The sequence below is a fragment of the Phragmites australis genome, chromosome 17, assembly GCF_958298935.1.
Source record: "Phragmites australis chromosome 17, lpPhrAust1.1, whole genome shotgun sequence".
In the NCBI taxonomy this organism is placed as follows: domain Eukaryota; kingdom Viridiplantae; phylum Streptophyta; class Magnoliopsida; order Poales; family Poaceae; genus Phragmites; species Phragmites australis.
Window position 1 is genome coordinate 14362903 of NC_084937.1, and position 14410 is coordinate 14377312.

Sequence of the window (14410 nt, forward strand, 5' to 3'; positions counted from 1 at the left end):
TTCTTTCAGCACTCCAATTGCCGACTAACCACCCAATAAAATAATATTATTTCAAAAAAAGATTCGTGAGAAATCCGGTGCAAACTGTTGATTAAGGATTTAAATTGCTGAGTCCGCATGTTGGCAGAATTGTTGTTTTTAAAAAATCACCTATGAAATTTTGATATTTTGCGTATTGAATTTGGTTTCCTAGATCGTTGAATCAAGTATTTTTTGTGTTGATGTCATGTGGGGCGCCAGCTTTTTCTCTTTTCAAGATTAGCGGCAAAGTTTGCTCCACTTGAGATGATATTTCATTTTTCGACTTTGTTGGCACTCTCCGCAGTATGATACATCATCGATGGAAAATTTCCGGATTACAAATGAAACATAAAATTAGCAAACAGCCGGTAGAACCAAAGAAACCTGAAACAAAATCACACTAAATACTTGACGAAAAACCAGCTGTTCCGTACACACAAAAAATATGAGTACAGCAACATGGAGTAGAGCTCCAAGAGCCCAAGCTCTGCTGTCCGAGAGCAGGATGCTCTTTTGCTCTGAGAAGATGAACCATGGTGTTGAGAGACGAACAATGACAAATGACATCAACAACAACCCTCCTCTACCACAAACAACTTGAATCACTGCTGAAATCAACTCTGTTCTCCACATGATGACTTCCATTCCGCTCCAAGATCTTTCATTCAGTCTGATTGTATGCCTTAAGCTCCATCTCTACTATCTTCAGTTGGTTTGCTGTACCACAATCCCTTGATTTGGCCCATCACATTGCACATTGAACTGATACGCTCCGTTATACTCAGTCGTGTGGCTCTCATTGCTTCCTTTGGTAGCAGCTGCTTCACACATATGTACCAGCGCGTGCGATGAGGGTGCTTGATTTTCAGAAATCTGTCCATCTTTTGCCAACACATGAGGCTCTTGGCCTTTCTCCTCCGATTGGAAACCTATCAAAAGTCACAAGTAACAAATAAAGCAAGGTAACTAGTATGGGTTTTGTAGTGGACAATTTGATTTACTTTAAACACAGATCATTTCATTAGCCACACTATTTTCCTATAGCGGAATTTTGCCCTAGTAACCTCCATTACGATACTTCATCCTGTTGATAATCTTTCGCTTTTATATCCAAGCCTATGAAACTTTCTGACTTTCACCAGTTATTATTCATGAGTTTCTATATTGGCCAAAAAGGAAAGAAACCTGCTGTTTCATCATTAGACACTGGATGGTCAATTGTTGAGACATCTGAAGAGGAGGCAGATGCAAATGGAGCTCTTGAACTTGACACAAAGGAAGAAAAATGAGACGAAGATGATGGGAACTGGTGTCCAGGAATCAGTTGTACTATTTCTCCAGTTGAGTTTGTCTGTAAAACGAAATAAGAACACTGGATGTAATTATCATGATGCTATGATAACTTCATGGAAAACAAACTTTGGTGTTGCATGGCAAGTTTACCTTGGTAAATTTGGGCTCTTCACTTTTATGTCCAGCCATGTGGGAAGTAGAAGTTAATTTTTGCTTCAGATTATTCTGTAGATAATCAACTTCATCAGTGTCTAAAACACATGTTCCTCCCGTCACATCTCTGATTGCGGGCTTCTTAGGGGTGCTATCTGAGATAGCACTACTTGACCCAACCTCCTCAACTTGCTCTGAGCATTGATGGGATTGCGCACTTCCAGAGCTTAGAGAACAGGACTGTACTATACAATCCTGGCAGCCAGAAACCTCAAGAATTTGTAGCCTTTTAAGGTTTGGAAGTGATGTGGGTAACGCTTTGAGTCCAAAACATTGTGATAAATTAAGATACTCCAAACTAATAAGCTTGTCACAAGATGATGGCAGATATTCAAGCCTCGGGCAGTTTGAGAGATTCAAAAACTGAAGAGAAGTAAGGCATTCAAAGGATTCAAGGAGTTTAAGATCAGAGCAAAATGAAAGATTTAGGCCCTTCAAATATGCAAGCTGACCAAAAGATTGGGGGAGTACCTCAAGTTTAGAACATTTTGACATATTTAAAAACTGAAGTGAACAAATGTTGCCAAAAAAGTCAGGCAGCATTGGTAACTCAAACCCACTTAAGTTTAAATCCACAATAGAAGAAAAGCTAGAGAATGATTGCAATAATCCATCAGGTAATGTTGGAAGCTTAGAACACTCTGAAAGGTTCAAAGAACGAAGTTTCGTGAGGTTTTCCAGAGATGAAGGAAAGCTTCTAACTTCAGGGCAGCATGACAAGTTTAGGTAATGTAGCTCATGCAGCAAATCTAGGTTATTCAATTGTTGAAGTTTCTGGCAGCCTTGGAGATTCAAATAATTTAGCATCTTTAAGTTGCTGATGAAGGGTGGCAACTCTGTTAGTTCAGTTTCTGAAAGATCCAATGTTTGTAGCTTATGAAAACCACTAACTTGGGGAGGCAGTGCTGTAATGGGCAAAGTTGATGCATCAAGGTACCTCAGTTGTTTCAGCTGAAAAACAGGAGCAGGTATCTCCATAACAGAACATCCAGTGAGATCCAAAACACGCAAATACTTGTTCACTGAAAGAACTTCGCTGACATGCTGCACTTCTGCACCACTGGTCTTGAAAATTAGTGACCTTGCCTTGGAAGGCCAAGTCTTACTATTTCTTGATTGTAAGGTAGAAGCAGACACTTGTGCATAACGGTAGTCATAGTTTCTAGTACAGCGCTCATTCTCAGCATCTAAAATCACAAGGATATCTTCACCAGCAACTGACCTAGCAAGATCATGTGCCAAATTATGCATGCAGAGCGTTTCCTCAGAATGGTTAGATATTTCTTCAGCAATCTGTAGACGAAAATGAGGTTAATTAGGTACTTTACTCAATCGTGGGAATTCATGACTTATCATGCACTTCCCAAAGTGAAATGTAATTTCCTAGGCATAGGCTAATCATACCATGGTGCGATTACATCTTAGTTGATCGTAGGGAAGAATAAATATATTGGCAAACCAACTAGTTCAATAGACAAAAGTATACAGTTTCTTAGACAAATTTAAAAGGTAAACCAGATGTGCATGGATTAAGGTACCAGGTTGTTTTAGATATGAGTTTAAAGGCAAAGTGAAATGATGCCTTTTGGTGCATCTTACGAGGTGTGGATTTTTTTTTTCTGGAATACGCAGGAGAACTGCGTATCATTGCATTAAGAAGAAGACAAAGGCCGAAAAAAGGCCAAAACAAAACACACACCACACACACACTCTAGGAGGAAAAAGTACAAAAGCGCCCGTTCAGAAATTTGGACGGCCAACCCACAAAGACATCAACCTACTAACCCCCAGGTCGAGTAGCGACCATGGCACTTAGATCTTTGGCGCCTGCCAACATCCAGAAGGCAGCTTCCTCCTTAGCAAGGAGAAGCGCCCTGTCTATTCTAGGCGAGGCACCATTGAACACTATATCATTCCTTATTTTCCAAAGGATCCAAGCCCCCAACACGACCAAAGAATTAAAGCCGCGCCTAGTTTCTTTGGTGAATGTGATACTTGTTTGTTACCACCAGTCAAAAAAACTCCCTGAGTCTGCTAGCGGTGCAACATCTAGGACAGTAAAGTGGCACAGCAGCTCTTGCCAGAATTGCCGGGAGAAAACAAATGAGCACAGGATGTGCTGAATTGTCTCAACCTCCTGGTCACAAAAGGTGTGGATTTTTCCCACTCAATCCTTATAGTGTGTAAGAAATTCATTTTAACGAGTAAATAAACTTTAAATATGTGATGTCGTTTTGTCCTATTTTAACTGTACAAATATGTGAATGCTTATAGATATTTACTGTACATCTCTAAAAAATCTTTTTATAGCATGATTTGTACCTTCTGCATTGTTAACTTGACATGTTCGCCATGGCAATTACTCTAACTAATACCAGAATTTCCATATCAATTATCATTGCACATAACAGGAAGTTCCTATATGTTTCTTCTTTCATGGTAAATCTTCTTACGAAAGCTAATTGTCAAGCTATCAACATAAGCTACTCTGGTGGTTCTAAATCATTTTATTTGTTGAATGCAAGAGAATATGTAGTATGTGCATGCTTGTCAGATTATCTAGTTAGTACACTATAAGACAAAATAAGAAATATCAAGTAATATTATAGGTATGAATCCAAGAACTTGCCTCAGGCCTCTTTAAAACTTGAAGGAAACAAATTGATTTAAGTTCATCAATGTACTTCTCAGCAGTCACATCAAGCGGCAAGGTTCCATGTTTGGATTCAATCATGTCAAGTGCAATCCATTGCTGAATAAGTTTCTTCTTAGCAATGACAGATCCTTTAGGGAAGATTGAACAATAAACAAAGCACAATCTTAGCTCATGGGACATATTGTAGTATATTATCTTGAATGATGGAAGTATTGGTGAAATTTTGTTTTCAGGGTAATCCTCTTCTATCTTCCACATTTCTTTATCCCTTGCAGCTTGCCATATTTCACGCCTCTGTCGTTGAGCATTCACCACAGATCCAAGAAAGTTGGCTACCAAGGGTATGCCTTCACATCTTCTAACAATTTCTTCTCCATATTCCCTGAAAAGTGGGTCACCATGACCTGTCATGGCCCTTTGAGTGAATATACTTGAACAATCATCTTCAGATAAAACAGACAATTTGTATGGCGGAACAGTGGATATCAGCTCAGCTACTTTATCACTGTGAGTAGTCACTATGATCTTGCTTTCTGTCTGTCTACCTGTCAGCAGCATCTGCTTCAGCTCATTCACTTCTTCATCTTTTCCCCACAAGCTATCTAACACTATTAAGCAGCTATACTTATTAAGTATATCTTGAACAGCCTTTTTAATTGACTGCATTTGCATGTTTCCCTCAAACCTTTCTGTAGTTTGCAAAATTATATCTCTCCCAATTTTTTCAATGTTGATATTACCCATGGAAACATGAACCCATATCCTGAAACTGAATTTCTCTGCTCTTCCATCATTGAAAACTAGTTGCGCAAGGCTTGTCTTCCCAAGACCAACATGCCCAACTATGGGAATAATGGAAAGCTCTTGTGGATTTCTCTGCATCAACATCTTCATGAGATGTTCCAAGTCTCCATCCCTCCCAACAATTGTGATATCACTATTTCTGTATGATGTTGTTTGCTTCTCATCAAAATTCACCACTGAATTAATCTGTGAAATGAAATGAAATTGGGTAGGTAAGTGTTGCCTTGTCTGTAACAGTTCCCTCTTGGATTTCATCTTATAAACCATGCCAACTTTCGAAAGCATGGGATTGGATAGCGAGCAGAATAATGATCCCTGAAAAATTTTCACCACATCTACCCAAGCATTAATATCATCACAGTTACAACAAAAGCTGTAAGCTTGAAATCACAGTTTGGGCAGCAACATAGAGATGAAGTGCAGTGGTGGAATTATTAAGACCAGAGGCCCAAGGCCCATCTGTAATAGAAAGGCAAGTCCTCTTTGGTTACAGAGTGGGGACAATTGGATTTGGGTACTGTAGTCATCTTAAGGATCACAACCCACAAGTCATGGGTTCACATCCTGGAGAATCAGTGGAAATCTACATATATAATCCACGCAACTTGCAGATGGTGGAAACTGAACTCTGGTCTTTAGCCAGAGTGTTGATGTGCCACATGCCCACATTGTTAGGCTATGCAATGGTTGATATTACAAAGCCAAGTCATAGACATTGGGGACTCCAGCTTAACAAGGTCCACGAGTTTACGTTCAAGTAAGATTCAAGAAGCATGGCCACAACTTTGTTAACCAAGCTAGGTAGACTAGATTCACTAACCAGATTAAGTTGATAAAAGAGAAGTGAGGAGAACATATTTGACACCCAACACAACTTCATTAGTCAATTTCAACACCAGCACGTGTAATTGAAGACCTTGATGAATGGAGATCTAAAATGATGGGCTATGATTAAAGTTGCATGATGATGATTGATTCTAAAATCACGAGCAGAAGCAGCACGATCCGGGTACACAGTATGTTAGCACGTATGAAGAAAAAGTTTCTAATTGTTTATGAAGAAAAAGTTTCTAATTGTTTCTCAAATATTCATACTTTAATATTTGGTCAACCTCAAGAAAATTTTCTTGTTTCACTCCAGCTTATATGCTCAAAACTTTGGCAATCTACATATTGTGAGCTCTATGTTCACGAGATGCATTTTATGACTTTGTCAAGAAAAATCAAGGACCCAAGAATCATGACAACTCTCAAGTGCTCATGTTAGTCTAAAAATATATCAAGTAATCCATAGAAGATAAAAACAACTTACGGGATCAAATCATCTCAATATTTCTTAAATAAAAAAGAGAGAGAAAAGAAGTATCCTAATTTGCTGGGACCAGATTATAATGATGTAGAATAAGTAAAGCTGTTACAATTGTGTGAAAAATACAACTGTATTTTCAACCATAGGCACTAGTAGCGTACACCAAATACCATGTGGCATGAATGGTTAGCAATCTTAAGAACTGTTTGTATCAGCTTGATGTAACGATAAGAGTTAATAAAGCTCTATTTTCCAAAAAAAAGAAAAGAAAATACACCTATATTTGTAATCATAAAGTCTTAGTTGCATAACAAATGCAACTGTATTTCCAAATCTAGATGAAAAATTGCAGGGATATAAGTTTAGCGCATTCACAAGTGTTACCATTGTTATTGTTAGGTGCCAACTATAGATCGGTTCTGCCGGTGCATGCATTTTGCTGCCGAGTCAAAATATCCTCTGGGCTTTCGCTCAAAAAAAGAAATATCCTCTGGGATATTAACACATCATCTAGATTTTGATCTAAAAATCAAGCATATCAAATATGGATAGCGAAAGGTTACCCCCTGAGCAGCATTAAGTTGAAATTGTAACAAAAGATTATTTTGTACTTCACCGAACTAATTTCTTTTTTCTTATGGGAACTCCACCATACTAATTCTTCAAAGTTGGTTGAAATTACAGCAAAAAATAATTAATTAGGAGAAAATCAAAGAACAGACGCTTTACCTTCTGAGCATAGCTGCTCCCATCGAATTGCTCCTTGGAAGAGTAGTACCCATCCACGATGTCCTCGATGTCATAAGCCAGGGACTTGATCTGGCCGAGCCAGTGCCGCAGGTTCGCCCTCTCGCTCCCGAAGGAGTTGTTCTCCGCGTTCTTGAGCAGGCCTTCCAGGTACACCAGGGTGTCCTTGATACTCTCGAGGTCGTCGCCGAAGCTGCAGCACAGCTTCACCTCGCCCTGCGCCACGCCGACGACTTCGTTGATCTTCCGTGCGACCTGGCTCACCGCCGCGGCCACGAGCATCTCGGGGCCGACCATGGCTGGGCAGAGAGGGGAGACGAGACGAGACGACTGAGGAGGAGCACTAAGCAGTACTGGAACTGGAGGACAGCTGGAGGATTTTGTGAAGCGAGTGACTGGCTTCTTGACCATGACTTTTCCAAGTCTTCTAGGAATACAGGAAAAAAACATACATCACACTCCATGTATTTTATTCGTGTAAAATAAATATTTTTTTCAAAATATATGCAATCAACAACATTTAGAATTCAGATCACTATGTACTCCTGTCAATTTTTTTTAAAAAAATATTTTGGATGCATGTAATCAGTTAATTTTAGGTTTGATCTACAAGATCTTTAGCCTATATGTTTAGATTTCTCATATGAAAAGGCTATTGGATTCTTATCAAAATGTAATTTCATAATATCACAATTGCTTTTTAACCATATATTTTCATACAAATAAAGTGTAAAATGTTATGTTTTGGAACCATACCTATGTCTACAACTCCACTTTTTTTTTTTACCCAAATAGGTAGATATATAGATTTGCTATATTTTCTTCTGCGAGTTATGTAGATTGCTATATGGCAGTCTTTTTTACTTGACATCATACACCATGTCATTTTATTATCAATATTTTGATAATTTATAAGTCATTGACAAATGGCCACCAAAATCTTTAAAGCAAATAACAATAGAGAAGTACTCCCCATGTTTCTTTTATATGGAATATTAAGATTTGAAAAAGTCAAACTTCATAAGTTTTGACTAACAATTAGTTAAATTATATGCATATTTAGCAGACAAAAGTTATATCAATATATTTATATTTCACAAATCTTTTAATATAATATTAATTTTATAGCAATTGATAATATATTGTAATAAAAATTGATAGTCAAAGTATATTTTTAAAGACTTTTTTAATCCTAATACATCCTATAAAAAAATGGAGGGAGTATTATATTAGAACGAGTGCAATTAAATTACTTTAACTAATAAATATTTATGAATATCAACGAGAGAGAATGTATACTATCTAAGTTTCGTTTCAAATGCATTACAAACGATGATTATCTACAAGTTCCTCTATATTACAAACACCCTTATTGGTTCTATTGATGTATCCTAAAATATCTAAGAGAGAGATGCACGTGGCCTAAAATATCTATAACTTAAGCACATTTGGACCTTTAGCCATGGACCACTCATATTTTTATAAGCGTAAGAAAAATGTATCTTCCTATGATCAAAACTTGCTTTTTCATTTGGGACCTTTCGCCATGGACCACTCGCTGAGTCGTCGTGGTCCCATGAAGCTTATTACCAAAATTATTCCAGAAACACAGTGCTACATTATTGCTAACGGGTGGCCAAGATGATTTCTCTTCACAAAGTTTGGTAAAGAGATGAAGGTTGCACTTTGATCACCTAATCGGTTAAGGCATCTCATCTCACTCTTCATATCTTCATTTGACCATCCACTTCAAAAGATTTTCTCTTCATATTTCTGTACACTTTAGCAGACTAGCTAAATGTCACTCTCCATATCCCAATTATATATATACTATTCGTAACGGCTAGTTTTTTCAAATGACTATTTTTTCTTTGCAACAGCTATAATTTCAACGTTTAAAATTCCAACCCTAACTGGTATTTCATCAAACAAGTAAAGTGCAAGCAGTAGCAACACACTAAACACTAAAATTTCTCATGTAACTTAGGGTTGTCAATAATATTATAAATTAGTACATTAGTTTAGGTGAATATTTATGAATTTTTCCTGATTTTTGGAAATTAAATTTATGCCCTAAAAATTCAAGCAAAATAAAAAAAGTCAAATTTAAGGAATTTTCATTTAGATTTGTAAGAGATGTTTAGTTGGAACTAGTTAAAATGAGTTCTTTGTTATTTATTATATGAGCACAAAAATCGATGCGGTTTTAGGAGCTCTAAAGTTCATCAAACAGAAATTAGAAAATAAAATAGAAAAAATAAACACACGTACACATATAACTAGCTACATATGTCATCCTCTTCATCTGCCTCTCCCCTCTCCTGTGCTTTGCCGAAGTAGAGCTTTTGTTCCAAGCGGCCGACGGCCATTGCCAAGCTCCCCTCCCCCCCCCCCCGCCCTCTTCGCCCTGCCGCTTGGATCCAGCAGAAGCGCGCCCGGGAACTCCTCCCTCCTCTATTGGAGCGACAGCGACGTGTTGGGGAGGAGCGAGAGGTCGGGGACTAGCTGGAGTAGTGGCCGTGCGTCGGGTCTGCAGTAGGGACGTGCCTGCGATGAGGGGAGACCTGGACGAGGTCAACGAGGCCACACACGGATGCAGAACCCGCCAAGACACGGGAACAAGGCGTGGTGGTTGTGTGGTCAGGGTGGCGAGCCGAGAAGGCGAGCTATTTTTGCTGATCGAGCGGGGTAGGATGGCATGTCTACAGGGATGGCTAGCCAAATATCAATTCTGCTGGAGCACTCATTTTCGGACTTCTGACCAAATATGGCGTTGACGAGCCATTTACCTATTTTGCTAGAGATGCTCTAAGGTCTATCATTATGCACTAGGTCTATCTTATTATCTCATGAATGATTTTTCCCGAAGCATCTGTTTTTTCTAGCAAATGGATTAAAAATCTAATGGCCCAGATTTACCTTCACTACCACAGAAACAGTGAAAGCTGACGAAGTGTCACATACAACTTCTTAGGATCAGTCACTGACAAAATACCTACAGACGGTTGCTAAGACAGATGTATCCATAACAAGACCACCGTCTGGGTGTGCCAGAACTCACAGATGATTTTTACAAACTCATCTATGTTTCTCTGATACACACAAATAGTTTTTAGGAAAAACCGTCTATAATATTGTCATAAACGGTTTCTTCTAAAATCCGTTCGTGTCTCTTTGATAGACACAGACGGATGAAAATGATAAACCGTCTATAGTTAAAGACCGTCTTTAGGAAAGAGAATATATAGACGATTCATTCTAATAATCTTTTGTGATACTCACTACGTGAAAAATAGCCATGGGTGACGGGTACCCCGAACACATCACTGATGACTAGTCATTGGTAACGGGTCCCCGTCACCAATGATATCATCAGTGACAAGTCATAACCTCGACCCGTCACCTTTTGAGCATCTTCCATGTGCTTTGGTGGCGGACATAAGTGACGGGTAACCTCTCCACCCGTCGCTTATTACCCGGCAGGAATGCACCGCTTCTAGGCTGCATCCTGGAGCATAGCCAAGATTTGGCAGGTGTCCTCTCCTGCAAACAACAACAACGTATCCAAATCCATATCGACAAACACAGTTATATAAGAGCTCACTTCATCACAGAATCACAAAGGTTACAAAGTTCCAATCAATTCATTACATAATCACAAATGTTACATAGTTCCGATCAACTCATATTACAAAAGACCTAACAACCTAGGGGTTCTATAGTGGAACTCACTGTGTGGTTTAATGACTTCAGACATCAAGAACTCGGTGATCCGTCGTCAAATCTCCAGGAGTGCACCATCGTTGAAAAAAAGAGCATTAAATTTTGCATAATTTGATGCCTAAGCAATGTCATGTTATCATGGAATTAAACTAATTACTGAAATTAGTTACGGATAATCTTGTATTGAACTTACATTAAGGGATTTGATATCCTTTGCTTGGATTGTGAGGATCATGTTCCACATAACATAGAATCCACATTGGTTGCCCAGTGACTGTTGGTGGCACTGCTGGAAAGAAAATTTAATGCTAGATCAAAAGGAAAAAAACAACAACATAGAGTATTTAGTAATCTGTTTGGTAACACTTACCGCGAAGCCGGTCTTGTGTGTCGGTCTGCGGTCGTCTTTCTCGTTGTAGTCAGGTTGAGCTCGAATTTACTTGTCAAAAGTCCTGCATAAAGATAGATCGATTAGGGAGCATTTGAATGTTAAAAAAGTTAAATATGTAAACTAAGTCAGGCAAAACTTACGTGTTGAGGAGTCCTTTTATAGCGTTGTAATCACGCTCTCCAGGTTTGCCTTTTCGTCCTACTGGTCTTGACGAGTCGAGGTACCACACCAAGTTCTGCTTGAGGCAAATGATCAATAAGATCCAATAGCCACCGGTGTTGTGGGCGCCCATCAGGTACTGTATTTTGGAATGTTGTTGCATTGGCCTGGTCACATGGTCCATAGCATAGTCGAAGTGAAGTTGGATGACCGATATTGAAATGGACTCAGGGTCAAGAAATGCGATGAGCTCCTTGTTCTTCTTTGTTTCTTTCATCATGTGTCTGCAGATAAGAATATAGTTAGATTCAAGACTTAGTGGTATTAATTAATGAATATTCAGTTTCAAAGGACTTACAATGTGAAGATTTGTAATAACAAAACGTCCAGGGCATCAAGGTTGAAGAGGTCGTATAAGTTTTTGAAACCCACAATGAAGTAGATGTCTGCATTACTTAAGAGGTGTCATCGTTTGTACTGTATGACTATGGATGTGGCATTGTTGTCTCTAGAAGTCTGCATGTAGTAATTATACAGGTCGACACATGCTTTTCCCACCCTTGTTAGGCCATCTACCGTCATCATGGGCTTCCCATATTCGAATTTTGTGTTGGCACTAGTCCACGCTGCTCCAATGTTGGTGGGCTTCTTTACCAGTACAATGGCCGTCGACTTCTTCGGTAGGTGCTTCTTAGAGACTTTCTTCTCGGCCTCCTTTTTTTTCTTCTTTGGACTCTCTGGGGGAGTCAGAATTAGATCTGAAAGCGAGGCTGTCGGATGCGAAGGAGAAGGCAGTGGAGCAGCTTCTCTGGAGGAGTAGAAGGCAGTGAAGCCGTCTTCTCTGGAAGTTGGGGGCGTGGCGATGGTGCACTTGGAGATCGTCCAGACTGGGATGCGCTAGAGACCATGATGTCGCCCCTCTTCCACTGGATCCTTTGACAAAGCGCTTCACCTTGAGTTGTGACTTCATCATTGGGTGGAAGCTCCAACACGTGATCGGTGGTATTGTTATGTACCATGTCCACCGTAACCACGGCATAGCCTACACGTATCGGGACCATATACGATAGAGACTCTTGGAAGCACCTGACCCCTTGCAACCTCGATGTGATACCCGCTAGGCCTGATTACAAGGCTGCAGGGCGTGGACCCTTCTAGCAAGTCAATTGTATCCGGCTCAGTCACGGCAGCAGCTACTTGTTGCTCAACCTCCTTGGAGGCACAACTGCTCTTCCCTACAGCTCCGGGGCTAGCTTCCGCTGGTATGAAAATTTGTATTCCCTGTGATGCAAGCTACTCCATGATGTTTGCGTAAACTTTTCAGGTGATGTCCTTTATCAATGCATCCATGTCTACTGCAGACCTCTTCCTCTTCTTGTACATCCCGAGGTCTTCGAAAAAATCGTATTTCTAGCCCTGGGAACTTGATACACCCCGCACTCGACCTGGGTGCTCTGGGTTTTCCAGCGCCGCTAAGAGAACATCATGTTCCCTGACCCCAGTGAAAGAACCTTGGCTGGCTTCGGCTGCCTTTTCTTTAACTTTTTCTGCAACTGCCTGGGTTTCGCTATTTCTGAATATGATTTTTCCGCTTTCAGATAGCTCACCCCTTGCACGCAAATATGGCCGTGATCGTCTCAGAAATTGCAACCAAGGATTCTCACGGCCTTCTCTGCCTGCTATTTTGGCCTTTTCCCAGCGTATCAAGTTGCGCCGGTCCTATGGTTGTGCTTGTTCCTAGCCCAAAGTTGCTTCGTCTCCTCGCTCTCCTTTTTGAACTGCTCTGATTTCTTCATCTGCACAAAAGCATCCTAATTTTCCTCTTTCAAGTGCTTGTAGCTCTCGAAGGGCACCACCCATTTAGCCAAGTACCAATTCACAAGCTTGCTCTTAAAGCTTCGATGAAGTTTTTTGATCGCTTTCATTGCTGCATTGACCGCGACGATTATTTGATGCTCGCTCATGTTGCTAGGGTACTCCAAAAACTCCTTGATGACATTATCGAACAACTCCCTCTTCGTTTCGTCACTGAGGTCATCGAACTTAGTTATTATCGGCACCCTTTCCCCAGCAATGAGCCCTGCGACCCTCCAGAATCTATTCAGGGCCTTTTCATCCGTAGACAACCCGTCAGCATCGATTCCCGTGATGGTAACCTTATCCGTTGGCCACTGTGTTTGTGACCTTGCCTTTTGGGCTCGTGCACCACTACCAGTTATCTGGCTTGGAGACAGCGCTTCCGCCATCTAGAGAGAAAACAAGGGGAGTTGGCATAAACAAAAAATATTCCTCCATTCAACAAGTATAAAATGTGTTGACTCATATCAATACCTCTTCGGTGGGATTGTACTCTTCGTCATTTGCTCGACATCGGCTCTCCCGCATCGGTGACAGGTCAGGCTAGGGCTGCGATACTGGCTTTCACTGCTGTCGGAGGAGGACGACGCATGCGGGCTTGAGCTCCTATTCGCCCCTTCTTGTGTCGGGGCGGCCTCTAGTGCTAGCATCCTTTGTGCTTTTGGTTTCTCTGAAGTGACAGTCCTCTTCTTCCCCATGGTTTCTTAGAGGAAAGAAAATGAATCAAGGTTAAGGATTTTTCTTTCGATAAGTGTAATATAATTGAATAATATTTTGGACTCCTGTAATCGTCCTTTCTCCTGTCATTGTGTACTCTATCACTCTATCCAAATGTAATATATACAAGAAGATAATGATACTCACAAACCATTGGATTTCCTAACTACTTGCACTAGCATTTGGACTTACAAACCATTGGACTTACAAATCAATGCACTATGCTATACTATAAAAATGGAAAACTTAACTTTTGAACTAACAAACCATTGGATTTCCTAACTACTTGCACTAGCATTTACTTTAGACATATACATTCATCCTGCATGATACGAACTAATATGCAGCTTCTAGCATTTTATGCTGGAGGAAGTGTAGCCAAAACAAAGACATGATACTCAGTTCCCTCAGGATATTTAAGGCCACACAAAGATATTGCACTGGATATCGAAAAACATGAGGCTTGGATGCTATATATCACATTCTTGCAAAACAACTTGCTGAAAGAAAAATTGTTGTA

General features: G+C 40.0%; 1 protein-coding gene across 1 annotated transcript; it reads right to left on the reverse strand.

The window, feature by feature from the left end:
* Positions 1 to 402: 402 nt before the first annotated feature.
* LOC133896826 (putative disease resistance protein RGA1) lies at positions 403 to 7414 on the reverse strand. The gene is made up of 5 exons (XM_062337475.1): positions 7026 to 7414; positions 4157 to 5302; positions 1465 to 2820; positions 1207 to 1372; positions 403 to 950 (listed from the first exon to the last, which is right to left on the reverse strand). Exons 1-5 carry the CDS (start codon positions 7338 to 7340, stop codon positions 727 to 729), a joined length of 3207 nt encoding a protein of 1068 aa, XP_062193459.1. The 5' UTR covers positions 7341 to 7414; the 3' UTR covers positions 403 to 726.
* Between the last annotated feature and the right edge of the window lie 6996 nt (positions 7415 to 14410).